This window comes from Phalaenopsis equestris, unplaced genomic scaffold (genome assembly GCF_001263595.1).
Source record: "Phalaenopsis equestris unplaced genomic scaffold, ASM126359v1 Scaffold001045, whole genome shotgun sequence".
In the NCBI taxonomy this organism is placed as follows: domain Eukaryota; kingdom Viridiplantae; phylum Streptophyta; class Magnoliopsida; order Asparagales; family Orchidaceae; genus Phalaenopsis; species Phalaenopsis equestris.
Genome location: NW_018165484.1, coordinates 218,273 through 236,672, shown reverse-complemented (window position 1 = coordinate 236,672; position 18,400 = coordinate 218,273). Strand labels below are relative to the sequence as shown.

The following is an 18,400-nucleotide window of genomic DNA, read 5'->3' as shown; positions in this document are numbered from 1 at the left end:
CCCCCAAACGGGCCATAAACTCTAATACAGCATATGTATAGGAAATTACTATAAAGGAATGAAAGGAGAGGATGCAACTTGCTAAACTTGGAGAGGAAATGAAGGCCGCTTGGTTCGGTCTTCACACGACCACGAGAGCTACCGCTCGTTTCCATGTCTCGGTCATAAGTGGGAGACACTCTTTATTTAAAATCTCCTTGGAGAAAGCATTAAAGGTGCAAAAGGATAGTCGGCGGAAATTTTTTCCCGAGTATTGTGAGCTTTAAGAATCACACCACATTTGGTGATTAAGACAAGCACCATTTGCTTTTATCATTTGAAATGTAGGTTTTGCTATATATTGAGTGTAAACTTATAAAAAAAGTTGATAATAGTCGTCAATTTCTAAGGAGAGTACAATGATGGGAAAAGCTTAAATGAAGAAGGATTACCATTTTGTTTGAATTTACTGAAATAACTGAATATTCAAACTTTCTTTATTTTTTTTGTTTTTTTGTAATTGAATATTCAGCCTTTAATAGAATAAGAAGTTGAATAAAAAATAATTTATGCTAGAAATCTTTTCTTGAGAAAAGTTGATGTGGTAGCTTGGCGATTAGTACTTGTGAAACTAGGTTTAACTTCAGAATGACTATGTATAATCAAAGAGAAAGTCGCCTAGTTGCTTACAATTTTAAAACTTATTCTAGAAAGCAGTGAAAATTATCCAATATTTTTTTATTATAAAAACAAGCTACAAAAGGTGAAATTTTAAAAATAATGAGTTATGCCATTCTTCTTTATGCACTTTTTGCAGAAAAACTACATCTTAGTTACTTTACTTTAAAAATATGTTCTAATGTTTTCAACATTTCCCTTAAGTTGAACTTAACAATCTTGAGTACATCATTAAAAATCTTCATTTTTGAAGTGCTCGGGAAATTTATCCCTTAAAGTGAGCTTGGGTAATTAACTTGCACCTCAAGTTGAGTTTGGCGAAATTACACCTTGGGAATGACTTGAAAACTTGGTGAACTCGGTTCTTTGGAACGATCTTGGAAAAGGCTTTTCTTGCTAAAAAAGGAGAAAAATGAAAAATTTTAAAGAATTTTGGTCTAAAATTTATGAATCAGCCTTCAACTTGAAGGTAACTCCAAGATAAAGATTTTATATTTAGCAAATTAGGCCAACGTTAGAGAAAACAATATTTCATAAATGAGATTTGGTTAATTAAATGAAAGATGGACTAAATTAAGCTTCAGATCAGAGTGATCTTGAGTTAGGCTCATGTTTAAAAGTCATGAGATTCTGTTCCATAGGGAAGTTAAGACCATAGAGTAGACTCATAATATGCACTTAACAGACCTTGTTGTTTTTACTTAGTTAAACACGAGCTTCATGAAATAGTAAAGAGATGTAAATAATATCTTGTGCATTTTAGATGTCTTTAATCTTACAAGTTACAAATTGCAAGATCTGGCACATGCGAGCGTATGCAGTCCTTCAACTAATAAAGTGATAAGTGGTGTTGGCCAAAGTTAAAGCTCGTCCCGGGCGACTATAAAATTAAATGTTAAGACATAAGGGTGCATAAAAATTTTCTCTTACATTACCTTGGACTTTTCTCAATAATCTACTAGACAAATTTTATATATTTAGCATAATCATTAATCATCTTACATCCTTAAATGAGTCGTTTATTTTCACCCGGCTCAATAGCTCTGAAAAGGCACAATTATTCTCTTACAATATACAACACAAGTGTTCAATAAAAATTTAAAACATCGAGGTAAAAGAAAAAACAGTGGCAAGAAAATCATCCTTTGATGAAAAATTTTTCAAGTGCTTGCTTGAAAAAGAATAAAGGAAAAGGTACAAAACAACAAGCTCGTACAAATTTTCAAAGCCTGACCTTAAGGTATGTTACTGTTCTCATCTTCTTCAATGGAGATTTCAGAGGATTTCTTATTAATCACAAGCACGTACAAATTTTCAAATGATTGAATTTTGCCTCTAAGAGACATGTCTCGACAAACTTCAGCAAACGTTGTTTTATTCTGCCATAAAACTTGGAAGACAATATCTTTAGATATTCTATGGATTTAATAATGTCGGCAGTTGATTCCAAAAGGATGTTTTCTTTCTCAGTTTATAAAGATTTATAAACATTTTCCAACTAGATATTCTTTCTTAAATGTTGCATGGAGATAATAAGACCTTGACATTCTTCTTCTTTGAATAGAAAGATGATGGTTGGTTGGTCTTGAAGAAAAACATCGAGGAAAAGAGTAAAAAAAAAACTAGAGAGAATGAGGGAGATAGATTGTTTGTTCTTTCACTTTTAGCCGTAGTAACTTGTTTTGGTGCAGTAAATGTGGTGGTGTGGAACGCGTGTGACCAAGCTAAAGTCAAGCTTGGTTGTGCCTGAAAATCCTTGTGATGTGAACAAAAATTGTTTCTCAAAATTTTTTGCTATCTTCTACATGTCTCTTAATTTGTTGCTCAGTGCTTTATTATTCTTCTTTAACATAAAGGGTTGTTGAACACTGCCGTTGCCGGTCCCAAGCCCGGATGAGAAAAATGGAGGGTTGCGTTAGGTAGTCGACAGCCAGCGTAAAACTTGTCAAAAAAATCATGACATGAATCCTTTTGATCATTGTGTAAGTGCTAGGGCGTCTCCTGGAAGCGACGCACTGTATAGCCTGAATACAGTGAAAAGTGTGCAAGGGTCACTACACCGGCGCCCGGGTGTGGTGTTAAATAAGCAAGAGTTTCCACATTACGGGCGAATACGAGTAAAGAAGTTAGTCCATAAAACTAATGAAACTAATATTAGGATATGATCTTGGAATATAGGCACTCTCAATGGTAAATTAATGGAATTAGTTGATATTATGATTCATAGGAAAATTAATATCTTATGTATTTAAGAAACTAAGTGGGTTGGAGAAAGGACTAAGGAGATTGATAATTTATGTTTTAAACTTTGGTATTCTGGTAAGAGTCGCACTAGAAATGGTGTAGGTGTAATTATAGATAAGAGTTTAAAAGATAATGTTGTAAAAATTAATAGAGTTGGTGATAGAATTATAGCCCTTAAGATTATCATTGATACTAAGATTTTTAATATTATAAGTGTTTATGCTCCTCAAGTAGGTTTAGATACAGAGTCTAAATATACATCTTAGAATATGAGTAGAAATGTAGATTTTTATATTTTTAGGGAGATTGGAGAGGAGATTATGAGAGAATCTGTAAGGAGATGTACTAGAATTGCATGGATCAACGGGAAATTTTGTGGGAGAGATTTTATATCTTTCTTTCAAGGGGAAAAACCTCAGTATTATGTTCTTCATTATCTTATGATTTTGTAAACACTTATCTAGTAGATTTGCTTTGATGAAAAGCTGTTTTCTGTTGTATTTTTTTCATGTTTTGTGATGTATCGTTCTTACTCTTTCTTTTTATTACGAAATAATGGCATGAGAAGATTATACCATTGTTTTCATTTTACTTATCTATTATAATGAGTATGATTCGTGTTTAAGATATTGGGATGCATGCTAGAAGAAGTTTTGATTATAAATGTGATGGTTTTTACTTGCACTTCCTTTTCATTACAATAAGGGTCTGTTGTAGTGTTAAAATTCATTGTAATTACATTAAGACCCGAGAAGACGGTGTAATTCTCAACAAAACCACATTCAAATTCCTTGGATGGTGAAGTTCATGGGGGTTGAGTGCAAATAAATAGGGATATATATATATATGTATTATTAGGCAAATAATTGAAGATTCTAGGGTGACAGACTAAAATCCCCAATTTAGTCTTAGTTTTTGAGAACTAAAACGAAAGTTAACCTTTTGGGGAAGGGTAGTAGGAGATATGGAGTGAGAGTCAGTATCCTCCCAGTTTAGCCACAGATTTAGAGGCTAAACCTAAGATTAGCCAACGATTCTCTATAACACTTGATTGAGGGTACATAATTAAAATTGCTCATATTTGACACATATAATATTTAATGTATCTCATTCATTTACGTTATCCAATTCACTACATATGAATAACAGTTTTTAACATCTCAAAATTCTCCAAATCAATTCATCAAAAAAGGGTTATCTTTAGAATTAATATTTTCATTTAGGAATAGTTATTAGTTGTTTTAAACATAAGACTTACATTTAAGTGTTAGAAAAAACCACTTAAATCAATCTTCCAAACTAAGGACTAATAGTAGTAGACTAGAATTTGACTAAGGACCTCTTACCTCGCTTCTTTGTGGGATCAATACTAAGGGTTTTAAGGAAAGCCCTATATTACTTGAAGCGATACGTGCACTTGCGTAGAACTCATAGTGGGTGGAAAGTCTGTAGGTCCTGATGATATCCCAATTGAAGTGTGGAAATATTTGGGAGATTTGGGAGTTTCTTGGCTTACTAAACTCTTTAATATTATTTTAAAAACTAAAAAGATACCTAAGGAGTAGACGAAGAGTATTTTGATCCCATTTTTAAGAATAAAGGGGATGCACAAGAGTGTGCAAATTATATAGGAATTAATTTGATGTGTCATACTTTAAAATTATTGGAGAGGGTGATTGAACATAGGTTAAGACGCATCACAAAAATTTCTCATAATCAATTTGGATTTATGCCGGGCAGGTCTACTATGGAAGCTATACATTTATTGAGAGGTTTGATGGAGAAGTTCAGAGATAATAAGGAGAATCTACATTTGATTTTTATTGATTTAGAAAAAGCTTACGATAAGGTTCCAAGAGATATCCTTTGGAAAGTTCTCGAGAAGAAATGTGTTGATATGACTTATATTCAAGTCATTAAAGATATGTATACTAGAGCTGTTACTTGTGTTCAAACTGAAGGAGGATTGACAAAATATTTTCCTATTTCTGTTGGTTTACATCAGGGATCGACTTTAAGCCCATATCTTTTTGCTTTAATTATGGATGGTCTTACTGGACATCTACAAGAGGATGTACCTTGGTGTATGCTTTTTGCTGATGATATTCTTCTCGTGGATAAAACGAGAGAAAAAGCCCAGGAAAAACTTGAATTATGGAGGTCTACATTGGAGTCTAAAGGCCTTCGTTTAAGTAGAACTAAAACTGAATACATGGAATGTAATTTTAGTAGTAATAGCTCTAGTGACAGAAGTGTGACTTTGGGTGATCAAATTATTAAAAGGTGTGAACGATTTAGATATCTTGGGTCTGTTGTCCAAAGCGATGGTGATATAGATGGGGATGTTAATAGTAGAATTCAAGTTGGTTGGTTGAAGTGGAGGAATGCTTCGGGCCTTTTGTGTGATAGAAAAGTACCGCTAAGACTGAAAGGAAAATTTTATAAGATGGTGGTGAGACCTGCAATGCTCTATGGCGCTGAATGTTGGCCTTTAAAAGAGAAGCATAATAATAAGTTAAGTGTTGCCGAGATGAGAATGATTAGGTGGATGAGCGGCTTTACACTTAGAGACAAAATGCGGAATGAATTTATTCGTGATAGGGTTGGTGTAGCTCCTGTGACAGACAAAATTAGAGAAAGTCGCCTTAGATGGTTTGGTCATATTAAACGTCGACCATTAGATGATCCGATTAGGAGAGTAGATGTTTTAAATTCGACTTGTGTTAAGAAAGGCAGAGGTAGACCTAGGAAGACTTGGGCTTATTGTATTAAAAATGATCTTAATTTACTAGAACTAAATAAAAATATGACACTAAATAGGACGCAATGGAGAAAAAAGATTCATGTAGCCGACCCCACGTAGTGGGATTAAGGCTTTGTTGTTGTTGTTGTTGTTGTATGTATATGTAGGCAAGCAAATTTTATTGAACCACATAAATCGTCTTCTCTAGTTTTGGTCTTGTGTAGCTTTCTTTCTGTCCTCAGCTATTGTTTTTGTGCAATTATTTTAACAATAACAGATGTTACTTGAGCTGAACTCAATTTTTAGATGCAATATAAACTTTGAAACTTTTGAATGATGGAAATTTATTCAGTCTTGCTAAAACATCAAAACTTTCTTTTACTAATAAACTTCCACTAAGAGAACTTTAAATGATATATTTTTATTTTTGTCTTAGACCATAAAAATTTACAGGAGGTCAAATGGAATCACATGTAAAGAAGTTGCAAGCAAATCATGCCAAGAAAATCAAGCATCAAGTGGAAAATTTGCTGTGTGTCAGTGCACTTCATCGATTAATGCTAACATCGAACAAAATAGGGATTTGAAAAGCTTTATGCGTCAAAATGATTCAGGATGCAGCAATTCTCAGGATCATTCCTTTATCGATCAATCTTCCAACCATCCAGGCTGCTTGCATTGTCCTTGTACTTTCATTCCAGATAGCACGGGTTTTAGAGCAAGCAAAGTCAGTACATCTGACAATAATGTTTCTTCTGGACATGATGGCTCTTTGGGTAATAGTAATGGAAGCGGGGAAAATATTAGATTGGAAAATAATCATGATAATGATAGAAGCAATGTACACGTTGAAGCTAGTTTAGAAGAACATTCCCATCAAAACCTTCAGGAAACTGACACCATTGATATCATGAACCATTTTAGACGCCAGGGTCCCTCATTGCCTATGGAAGGAAGTATGCGATTTAGTAGAACACGCAGCGTTGGACGGCTCCGTGACAGAGTTCTTCGGAGAAGCACATTGTCTGAGGATTTATTTGGGGCTTTGCTTTTAGAAGAGAGGTCGCTAATAAGGTCCAACAGTCAGGTTTTCAATGGGCAAACTGTCGCCAGGACATCAAGTTCTACTCGGGCAAATGAAGCACTGCAATCTTCACATGTGGATGGTTCTATTGGAAGTGGCCAGCTTCATACGTCAGGAGTTTCACGGATTAGAGACATTGGAAATCACGATTTGTTGGAGCATAGGTCAGCTTTTCTGGAGAGAAGAAGGAGAATAAGATCCCAGGTAGCTAACTTCACACATTACTTCAGTGATTTTTTACGGGCTTTTGTAAAATGATTTCAAATGGCAGGTTCGTGTTCTTCAGAGGCTGGGGAGCCGGTTTGAGAACCTATCAGGCCATGATAGATCCTGCATTTTATCTGGACAGCATAGAACAGGACAGTGCACGTGCAGATCAATTAACAGGACTTCCCATCATAACAATGACACAAGTAATTCTTCCAGCATCTCAAGAATTGTCATGCTAGCTGAGGCACTTTTTGAGGTAAAGACGTGTTTCATATTTTGTACTAAGGACTGGTTTCTTAAGCAGAAACATTGATCTGTGCTTGAATTATATGAATTTTATTATAAAATACAGAAAACAAATGAATTGCAGTAGTAATATAAATAATTTTTAATTATATCAAGGTTTAGATCTTTTTAGTGACAAATTCCATGAAGATTAGAATTTGTATTTGAAAGGAAGAATGAAAAATGATCAAATTAAATTTAAATTTTATCTAATAAAGTCTAGTGAAGTTGATTATGTTAACCATTATAAGATAGAATGCAATGAAAGAAATTAGAGGCTCTGTCGAGTCAATTCAAGGGATGAAAAAAGAAATCATAATTTTAATGAAATTCAAATCTTTACATGTCAAGATGATTGGAGTACTTTTCGTAAATATGGAAGGCAGAATACAAAATACTACTGGACATTTGAAGTTCAAAAATGTACATTTTTTTTACTTACAATAAGATACGGGAAATGATTTTTTTTCTTAAAATAGTTCAGGTAGTCTTGTTTAGTTCTAATATAATATTCGAATTTACTAAATTTGCTCTGTAACACTTAAAGGGTGTCATTGTTTCATGCCAAATCAAACATGTAGGTTTTGGATGAAATCCACCAGCAATCTGTTGTTCTTTCATCCAGACAATCCATTTCTTCTCTTGGATCTGTTCCTGCACCGAAAGAGGCTGTGGATAACATTCCCTTGAAAGTTTATGTGAAATCAAAATCACACTTGAATCAGGAGGTTCCACAGTGAGTATCTTTTACAGGCTCACTCTGTCCATGACATTCTTGTTTCATAATTTTTTCTATTTGTCTTGAAAAGGCTTATAATAAGCTTTAATTCGGGTCATATTTTTTACATAGGTTAACTAATCTGTCCTAATAGTCAAATTATTAAATTTCCTGTTGTCCAGAAGTTAAAGTGTGCCTTGCTTTTGAAGTTTCTTTAGAAAGATGTGGCATGATCGTACTTTTGTCAATGAGACATTCTAATTGGCATTTATATTTTGTTTAATCTGATTTGGCAGATGCTACATCTGCCTTGTGGAATATGAAGATGGAGAATTTATCAGGAAACTACCATGCCAGCATGAATTTCACCAGACATGTGTTGATAAGTGGCTGAAAGAGATCCACAGGTCTGTATTTCGTTTGATTCCACAAAATTTTAAAGTAACCATCATCCTTGATGCGCTTCAAATAAAAAGTTAGCTACTTCACCATTTCTAAGTGTCAATTTAACAAATTTAAGTGACGTAGTTCTTCAATTTAATTTTTTTTCTTTTACAAAATTGAAGAGTATGGCTGTACAGAATAAACATCAATTCACAATAGACCCCTTATTTATAGATTTAAGATCTATGGTCTTGATCACTGCAGGAAAAGTTACAGAATAAGCAATACATAGACAACAGAGTAAGGAATACAAGAGGCTATTTGTCCTAATATAAGTTTGGGTGGTCGCTAAAAAGGTAGATGGGTCTCTTGATAACTTCGTATGCATTTAGTATTGTTGTTAGCCATCTTGGTCTTGTCGGCCTATGTATATTAGTTTATGTGAAATTGAAGTCTATTTGGAGCCTCAGTGGGATGTTCCCTTTGGATGAGCATGTGGGCTTGCCTTACTTTTGGCAGGTTGAAGACTAGAGCTCGAGTAGTTGAAGCCTCATTCTGGGTCCAACTAGCAAGGTACCTCCATTAAACTCTGTGGGTGAGTTTGTAAAAAGTCTGTTTGGGTGACGTGGCATTGAGTCTGGCCCGATGAACTTGCATCCTTTATTCTTGATTTAGGGATGGTTTGCTTTAAAAGTGTACATCTAGTTCACTGATTCTCTTACCTCTTTGAAAAGTAACTGCAAGCTAAACAACAGAATGAGATTTTGATTGCCACTTTTGCGTTGAGTCCATACCTTATTCATCATTTTGTTTGAATTGGTGCATTTGGCATCAACAGTTTTGTATTCGGCCTGCAAAGAGCCATTGGTACTATTTTCTTGCATTTATTATTTTTGAGAAGTTTAAGTAAATATTTTTAGGAAAAATTGGCATGCATTGAAAGGGCCGAACCCTTTGGTTCTCCATGAGATCTCTTATTTATAGATATAAGATCTAGGATCTTGAACACTACAGGAAAAGTTACGGAATAAGCAATACATAGAAAAGAGACTAAGGAATACAGGAGGCTTGATAATTTGATCACTTGATAACTTAATATAAGCTTGGGTAATTGCTGAAGAGGTTTATTGATTTCTTGATAACTTCGTATGCATTTATGATTGTAGTCAGCCATCTTGGCCTTGTTAGCCTTTGAATATTAGTTTATGTAAAGTTGAAGTCATTTGGAGCCTAAGTGGATGTTCTCTTTGGATGAACGTGTCGGTTTTCCTTGTTGTTGGCGGCTTGAAGCCTAGAGCTTGTCTAGTTGAGCTCGCATTCTTGATCGAACTAGCAAGGTACCTCCATTAAACTCGGTGGGTGAGTTTGTAAATGTCTGGTTGGATGACATAATATTGAGTCTGTCCCATTGAACCTGCATCCTTTATTATTTTTTTAGGGATGGTCTGTTTTCAAGTGTACGTCTAGTTCTCTGATTCTCTTACCTCTTTGAAAAAAGAATGCGAGATGAACAAGAGAATGAAATTTTGATTTCCACTTTCATGTTGAGTCCATATCTTATTCATCATTTTGTTTGAATCAGTGCGTTTAGCGTTGACTTAGCTTTGTATTTGGCCTGCAAAGGGCCATTAGTACAATTTTATTGCATTTATTATTTTGGGAAGTGTATGTAAATGTATTTAAGAAAAGTTAGCGTACATTTCTATTCATTATTTTGATGTGTTTGTCGTTTTATCTATGTTAGGGTAAGTTCTACACAGTTCTCGTCCCTTCGGTTGTAGAGGTTTTCGCATTGTAAGTCTCTCCTTTCATTGTTGCTAGGTGTTTTGTAGTCCATGGGTCATGGACAAGATATGTTTTGACATTGCTGATGATAATGTTATGGCCATGATGTTGGGAGCCAGAAGTCGGCTGTTGTGGGGAGGAGAAAGACGAAGATAGTCGTTACAGGTCTCTCTAAGGTAAAATAAGTGAAAGTGGTTTCCATGATGGATTGGGAGGCTCTTTAACGATCTCATCAGATTAGGATGCAATAGAATTCGGGTTGGTTAGTTTCTAGCTTGGTTTACCAATCTATCTCTAATAGTTTCTCTTTTTTCCCTTTATTTGAAGGTTGTCTAGGACAATGAGGTTTTCATGGCATCCAAGTCTCTTTTTTGTTATAGAGGTGTCATCAGATAAGCTCTGTAGCATATATTTCAAATATTACCAATAAATTTATGAAGCAGTTAAATCGTAAGTTGCAGTATCAATTTACATGAACAAGTGTTTATATTATTTTATGCATTTGGTTTGGAGGAAATCAATAGTATTATTATAAACTAGTAGTGAGAGTACAGCTCATTCTCTTGACGACAAATCTTTTTTCTTCCGCTATCACTTCCTTTTTAATTGAGTACCTAACTCTAAATGTACACGATTGCAGTCAATTAGTTTTATTTACTTATATTACAAAATGAAATATTTCATTTATTCAATTACACAAGTTTAATTATCCTTTGCACTTAATTATGTAAATCATAATTAGTGTTTATCATTTGAAATTGGATTATTGACCAGCTCAAGATAATATTAAAATTTTCCTTGTTTTATTCTTCTTACGGAACCTTATTTAAATGTTTTATTCTTCTTACGGAACCATATTGAATGTATTATGATAGCTTCATTTTCAGCTTTCATATTTTAAAATATTTTTTTCTTTAACATAACATCTTATAGTTATCTAGGTTTAGCTATTTCTTTTTTTTCTTTTCTCAAATTAAGTAATTTTCTCTTATTCAATTTTTAAAATTATCATCAAATTTAACTTCTAATATATAATATTTTTTTTTAATAAATTGTTAAATTTGACATTCTTGTGCTGAAATCATATATGAATTTATGAGTTAATAATTTAAATACAAATTATCTTAATTTGATTGGCCTTTTGGTTCCACCTAGAGTCCTGCAAGATGTCACCAAAGGTACAATTTAGTGAGTTCAATTTCATGTTAGATATTTCGAGAATGGTGAACATTCATTAAGATTGTCAATATATGTTGTGGGCTTTTACATACGTAAACTTTTCTATTTCTCTCTTTATTTATTGAAGATATGGTCCATGGTCTTTTGGTAAATCGCCTTCACATTTTTTAAACTAAATGCCATTAAACTATAGCTGCATAATCAATCACTAATGATAAAGGAAAATTTTTCAATGTTTTTGAAATACATTTATATTGGATGATAGCCTAATAAAGCATCTAGAAAGAATATTTTGTGGAATCGACGATAGCATCAATTCACAATAGTGGGTATCTATGTTTAGGGCAGGAGAAATTCAAATTTGTGAAGTCGATGCACATTTGGCACTTTCCATTTGACTTGGATACCCTACTACGTTGTAAATTTAGTTTAGAGATTGCACTTTTCTAATAAAACTTACATCAAGTAACTTTTATAATTTCTCACATTTTGGGCCGACCAAAGTGGTTACCTCAGGTCTTTCTGTTTAATCAGTTTGACCTTTTTAACCATTTTTAAATAATGATAAGCTACGTCAACATCAACTTCTAGAATTTCATTTGGTGCCTATGCTAATATGCTCTCTCAAGGTTTCCAACAACTTATCTTTGTACTTTGCATCAAAGGTTACTAGTTCAGAAGGTGCGACTTGGGTCTTCTCCAATAGGTATTTCTTCGATCTTTTCATGGGTCTTCTCTAATAGGTAAATCTTCGATCTTTTCTTGAGTCTCTGGGTTAGTTTTTGTTTGTGCTTTCACATTCGTAATATGTTCCTAACTTTTGTCCATGGACTAAGGTAGCAAGTTCTTAATTGGTGTAAGTCGCCTTAGATTGTGACTCCTCTTCCAAATGATAACTTTACTGTTACATGTATGTAGAGATGATAGCTCAGGGGAGATTAAGAAATGGACAATCAACTATTAAATTATAAGTTTTTGGAGCATCGACTATTATGAAATTTTCTTTTGTCGTGAATTTACAATTTTTCTATCACAAGGTGATCAACAAGATCATCATTCATCTAGTATCTCACTTTTTATTGGAAAACTTATATTAGAGGAACATTGTGTTATAGGTGGTTCTTTCAATCTATATTTTCTCGAATACACTTTTAAAAATAAAATTAATGGAGCTATATATGTTAACTAAAATACTCCTATTTCAAAATTTGAAATCAGGTCGTTACTACGACTCCATTGTTGTAGTGGTTTCCCCCTTTAGGCCTATCGACTTTAAAAAATGTGATCAATACGACTTTAGTTTTTGGTGACCGCTTCTGATTTGGTTCACTACAAAAAAAAATGGATTGAGGTGAACATCTCTTTTGGTGGTGGTTAAAACAATTTAGAGGCATTGATTTTGATGGCATTGCATGATGATAGGGGCCGTGTTTTGTCTTGAAGGAGGGGAAGAGACTAGCTGACACCAACTAATGAATAATTGGAAGTAATTGAGATTGTACCTTTGGAATGTGGAGGAATTCAAGCTATTGTTGGCAAGTGTCTGGAAATGATATAGGTAGTTCTTTTTCTTGAAAAGATCAGATAGGCCAATCTGGAGTTAGTTTCCCTCATGAAATAAACTTATGTATGATGTGGGAGCTTAGCAGGAGCCGCGGAACAGAATTCCTACAACTCAAAAAGAAGCAATTAGAAATGACCGCCAACCAAAATCCTTCCTATTTCAGCTTGTGGGATTTGTTTCTCGACGCTTCTCGTTATCACGAGAATGACCGCCAATTGAAATCCTTCATATTTCAGCTTTTGTTTCTTTTGTCTCATTTTTTTCTGATTCTTTTCTTATTTCTCATTTCTAATTAAGTTATTTCTATTAATAGACTTTATGGCTGTATATTTTTTTTATTGGGACTTTTGGCTATTGTTGTCGTGTTTAGATACATTGTTCTCTATTTTATGCTCTCCAAAGTGCTTTATCTTCTTCATTTTGTAAGTTGTGTGATTCTATCTTGTTCAGGGACAAGCGGTGAAACCTTCTCGACCTCTCCACCTCTCTAATTCATCATCCGCCTCATTGTTTTCAAGTTGGATGGCCATCTATCAACATCAAATATGTTGTCCAACCACAGATTTTGCCTCCTAACCCTTCCAAACAAATTCAACCTCCCATATTCCATTCCCCTTGTTGTTTCACAATTAGATTCACTAAACCGCTTCCTAAATACCTTTTAAGAGCTCTAGATCGCTATCATCTGGTATTAGAGCTCGACAAATTCTTCCTTCCTATGCCTAACCAAGAATTCTTGCAACCCAACATTCTCTCAGAAACAATTATTTTCTCACATCATCCACCTACCATAACCTTAAACTCTAAACCATATTTTTCATTTCCCTTAAAGCTTTTACTAGAAGAGCAAGATGTATGCCGTAAAGAAAAAACTCTTAATGGGGTGTTTAGGAGCTCATTGAAAAAAACATGCAAAAGAGGAATCCTCTAATTGTAATAGAGACTTGCCACCTTTGAGAGGAGTAAATCCGGAGAGATCACTTATAGCCACAACAATGACTCTGCATATTGAGGGGAGGAAGTGGATCCTTTCCGTAAGGAAGTTTTCAGTGAAGAGATAATATCTCGAGGATTTAGCAAGGAATATTAGAGAAGCCATGATCTTATAGATTAAAGTTGGATTTACCAAATTTGACAGTCGTATGGATCTGGACGAATTCATCGTGTGGCTTCACACAGTTTAATGAGTTTTTGAATATAAGGATGTTTTAACTGATAGAAGAGTAAAACTAGCTGCCATCAAGTTGAAGAAGAATGTCTCTGTAGTGTTAAAATTTAAAGTGACCATGCCAGTGTAAGAAAGAACAAAATCATTATTCGGTCTAAGATGAAAAAGGAGATACACCGCAAATACTTATTATCGTATCACAACCATGACATATCCTTGAGACTTCACTGCTTATAATAGCAAGATCTCACAATAGAGTATGATTTGAAGTTAAAATGTCATGTATTTTGTGATTAATTATATTTTATATGTTATGTTTATGATAATTTTTCACTTGTGGATGGTGTTATTGTATTTTACATGATACAGGTGTAAAGCGAGTTTCGGGGAGCTAAAGGATGCAAGTTTGTCAAACTAGCCAGGGAAACACCCTCGTACTAGAGGGTGGCGCCTTTTTGCTGGTGAATGAATCTAGGAGAGAACTAGACCGATGCACCTTGGCCCAGGTAGTGGCGCATTCGCGCCAACTATCCAGAAGGGACGACACTCCTGGGCTTGTTTGCAGTGCACCCATAACTGTCTGCGGTCCACTCGCACCCATGACCTGAGGCTGTCACATCCACGCCTGTCTGCAACTCTCCTGTGCCCCGTCAAGAAAGAATCTGAGTTTGGAAGGTTTGGATGTGGATTTTCGGGCCCTAGCTATATAACGAGAGGTGTTGTACATGAAGGACTCTTGGGCGATTTGAGGCTGCTTATACTTTGGGAGTCTTGTGTTGTGCTCTTGGGTTTCCTCCAGTTTCTTTGGGAGAAAGCTTCTAGGGGTTTTCTTTTGAGAGTTTTAGAGAGTTAAAGAGGCAGAGACTTAAATGTTTGTATGTGAGAGATTGACGGAGAGCATTCAATGCAAGGAGAGGATCATAGTGTACATTGAAGAGAGATCAATTCCGGTTTGAGTTTCTATATTTGCTTACTTTGTTTGTTTTCCTAAATTCGGTGGAATTTTTTGTGTTGCTTCTACTATGCATAATAACTAAGTTTTTTTATGCTCCCTTGATTAAATTTTGTGAATGAATTGAATGTTTTCTCCATGGGTTTTCCCTAGATGTTTTGGTATGCTTTTATTTGATTCATGTTTGATCCTTACTCCTAATCTGGTCAATTAGAAAGTTAAAACCCCTTGTGATCCAGGATTTTTAATCGTTGACTAGAAGAACAAGTAGATTAACACAATCATCTAGAGGAATAAACATGTTGTTAGTAGGATATTGCAACCTAGATAGGGGACTAGAGTATTTCTGAAAATCTTGAATGGTTAAATCCTCTTAACTGTAATATGAGTTTCCAATATTTCTTATAACCTAGACATAGGTAACAATAACAAAGGGATCTCATGGGAAAACTTAAAGGATTTACATAATTTGAGTCACAGGAGTGATTTTCGTCACCTCTTGAAAGTTTCAAAATTTAGTTTTGTTTTCTACCTCTTAGGGCTTTAGAAACTTTTCACATCCTATAGATTTGACTTTAAATTATACTTAAAGATTTAGTAAACTAGAACTTCGTTAGTTTGAAAAATTAATGAGCTTTCTCGTGGGATCAACACACGAATGCTAATTTCGTATATTAGTCTAACGACACGTATACTTACGCGATTGACATTTACTATGCAATAGTTTTAAATATCAACATTTTTTGTCTTATTATCGGGGAAATGAAGTCAAATGTTATGATTTAGTAGAATTTTAGTTGAACCGCTTAAAATTTCCGTTTGAAATTTTTTCTTTTTTTCATTTTATTTTATATTTTCTTTTGTTATCTATATTTTTATCAATTTCTGAAAAATTAAAAAAAATTTGCATTTTTTAGTTTTTTCTGTCACACATTATTTGCTTTGTGTGTTTTGATTTCTTGTTTTGTGTTTTTTCCTTAGATTAGGGTTACTTGGTAGAATGTCTATAGTTGTATGCGTGGGGCTATATTAGTCGAGTCAGAGTCATTCGATCCCAAAATCGAAATAACCATAAAATTAATTCGAAAAATCGAAAAAATAAAAAAGAAACTATTAGAAATTACGAACCCCCAGGGATACCATCTTAAGCTTCTTGGGGAGTATGCCAACCCATCAGTAGATGATATTCACATATGTATTAATTACCTTGCCGTAGAAACCAATCTATTTGAATTAAAACATGTAATTATTCCAAATGGTTTTGAACAACTAGTTTGGGAGATCACCCATTGCAGCCCCAAACCTTCACCTATCTATTTTCTTAGAATTGTGTGCCACTTTTAGGTATCCCAAACAATGTTGTTAGTCTAAGGCTATTCCCTTGCTCGCCGAGGGATAAAATTAACATATTGCTCAACTCCTTAATACTATAGGATTGATCGTTACTTGGAACGAATTAGCATAAAAATTTCTTGTCTACTTTCCTCCATCCCAAAATATTAAACTTAGGAATGACATCACTTTCTTCACCCAGTTAGATGGAGAGTTTATTTTCTAAGCTTGAGAGGTTCAAAGAAATGCTTAGGAAGTGCCCAACCACATCTTTCCTTAATAACTTATAATCCAAATAATTTTATAATGGGTTGTTAGGATCTTTAAGGTCAATTATAGATGCTACATTTTTGAGGTCCTTTATGTCAAAACTATTTGAAGATGCCTATGACTCGATTGAGGAAATGACCATGAATAATTTTCAATGGCTGCCCGAGAGTCACTCTTAAGAAGGTAGCTAGTGTGCATGAGATAAATATTATGATCGTCCTAGCCTCACAAGTTGTTGCTCATGACTTGATTGAGGAAATGATCATGAACGATTTGCAATGGTTGCCTGAGTCACTCTTAAGAAATTAGTAAATTTGCATGAAATTGATGTTCTGATAATCCTAGCCTCATAAGTTGCCGTTTTTAGGAAACTTGATAACTTAGGGATGAATTCGGTGCAATGATCCCTATCCATTCATTAGATAACTTATAGATTAGTAGGAGATCTTAGCACCACTTCTTTGTAGAATATTAGCATAGGAGAAAAAAACAACCGAAAAACCACCTAAATTTCAAATGGAACAAAACCACCGAGGTGTACGAAATCAAAAATAGGGGAGAACTCAAGCCAACAATGTAGGAAGTTGTAACAATCAAGGCAATAGTAACTCGAGACAGACCTACTCACCTGGATTTACCTCCAACTCTCAGTTTAGGAATAATAAATTATCTTTATAAGAATTGGTAGTGAATATGTGGAATTAAATACAGAGTCACGTGTCAGCTATAAGGAACATAAAAAAGACAATAAGGGCAAATAGTTAACTTTTTGACTCAGAGAATCCAAGTGATGTTATCAAGTACCACATAGGTTAATCCAGAGAACCAAAATATGGAGCAGTGTAAAGAAATTATACTTAGAAGTGGGAAGAAGATGAACGACATCCCTAGGATGGAGAGTAGTCCTAATAAATTGGATTTTGAGGTTGAAAAACCAAGTGCGAATCTAGCCAAGGATTTTGGAACCTAACTTGACTCCTAGGAATCTACAAGAGACCACTACCACAATTTCTTCAAAGACTACAGAGACAAAAACTAGATCAATAATTTTCGAGAAGCTGACTATCAACATCTCATTTGCTGAAGCCCTAGAACAAAAGACTAGCTTTATTAAATTCATGAAAGACATCCCATGCAAGAAACACAAGCTTGGAGATTTGAAGTTGTATGTCACCTCCCAAAAGAGCTCTTTTAGGAGGTGACAAGTGGTATCAGAGCAGATTTTTGTCTGCCGGGTGCGAACTCTCTATAGTCCAGTGAGATCCTCGGAGGAGCCAATACGTGACGAGGATGTCACGTGATTGAGTGGAGAAGAATGTCACAGTCAGGAAGTCCCACATCGGCTAGGTGTAGGGCCGAAGAGCAGTATTTAAGTCTTGGGCTGTCCACCACCGCTAAGAGCTCTTTTGGGAGGTGACTGTCGGCGTTTAAAAGGGGGAAGTTGCGTTTGGGGGTCGCCCGTAAGAAGCTGTCGGCCGCCGGAATCGAAATCCCGTCGCCCGCTTCGGAAGGACTTTTTTTTTTAATTTACATATATATATATATAATTTTAGAAAAATATGGAATCAAATTAACCTCATATTTTTCACAGTTTAAATGAAAGAGCGCTCTACCTTAAATCCTATATCTATCCCGAGGGATAAACACAAGACTTGAGAGTGAGGCTCAATCAAATAAACTAAGAAAGATATGACATCCGTTTGGGTCTGCGAAACCATTTTTATTTGCCGACAAGTTCCCCTATTTAATACAAAGAATTAAATAGGGTTTATTTTAAGCTGGGTTCGGAAAAGCTCCCTATAAGGGCAAGCCCCTATAGTTAATT

The 18,400-nt window shown here is 34.7% G+C and overlaps 1 protein-coding gene across 4 annotated transcripts in view; it reads left to right on the top strand.

Moving 5' to 3' along the window:
- Positions 1-18,400, top strand: part of LOC110032876 (probable E3 ubiquitin-protein ligase HIP1) — a 62,398-nt gene that overhangs the window by 21,614 nt on the left and 22,384 nt on the right. Inside the window, exons 2-7 of one of the 4 annotated variants that reach the window (XM_020736650.1) lie at positions 6,081-6,932; positions 7,000-7,194; positions 7,805-7,959; positions 8,238-8,348; positions 8,590-8,681; positions 8,845-8,898. In XM_020736650.1, coding sequence (XP_020592309.1) covers positions 6,081-6,932; positions 7,000-7,194; positions 7,805-7,959; positions 8,238-8,348; positions 8,590-8,617 — 1,341 coding nt within the window. In that variant the 3' untranslated portion in view covers positions 8,618-8,681; positions 8,845-8,898. The remainder of the gene's footprint in view (positions 1-6,080; positions 6,933-6,999; positions 7,195-7,804; positions 7,960-8,237; positions 8,349-8,589; positions 8,682-8,844; positions 8,899-18,400) is intronic. The other 3 variants (XM_020736651.1, XM_020736649.1, XM_020736652.1) reach the window with 3 other exon arrangements.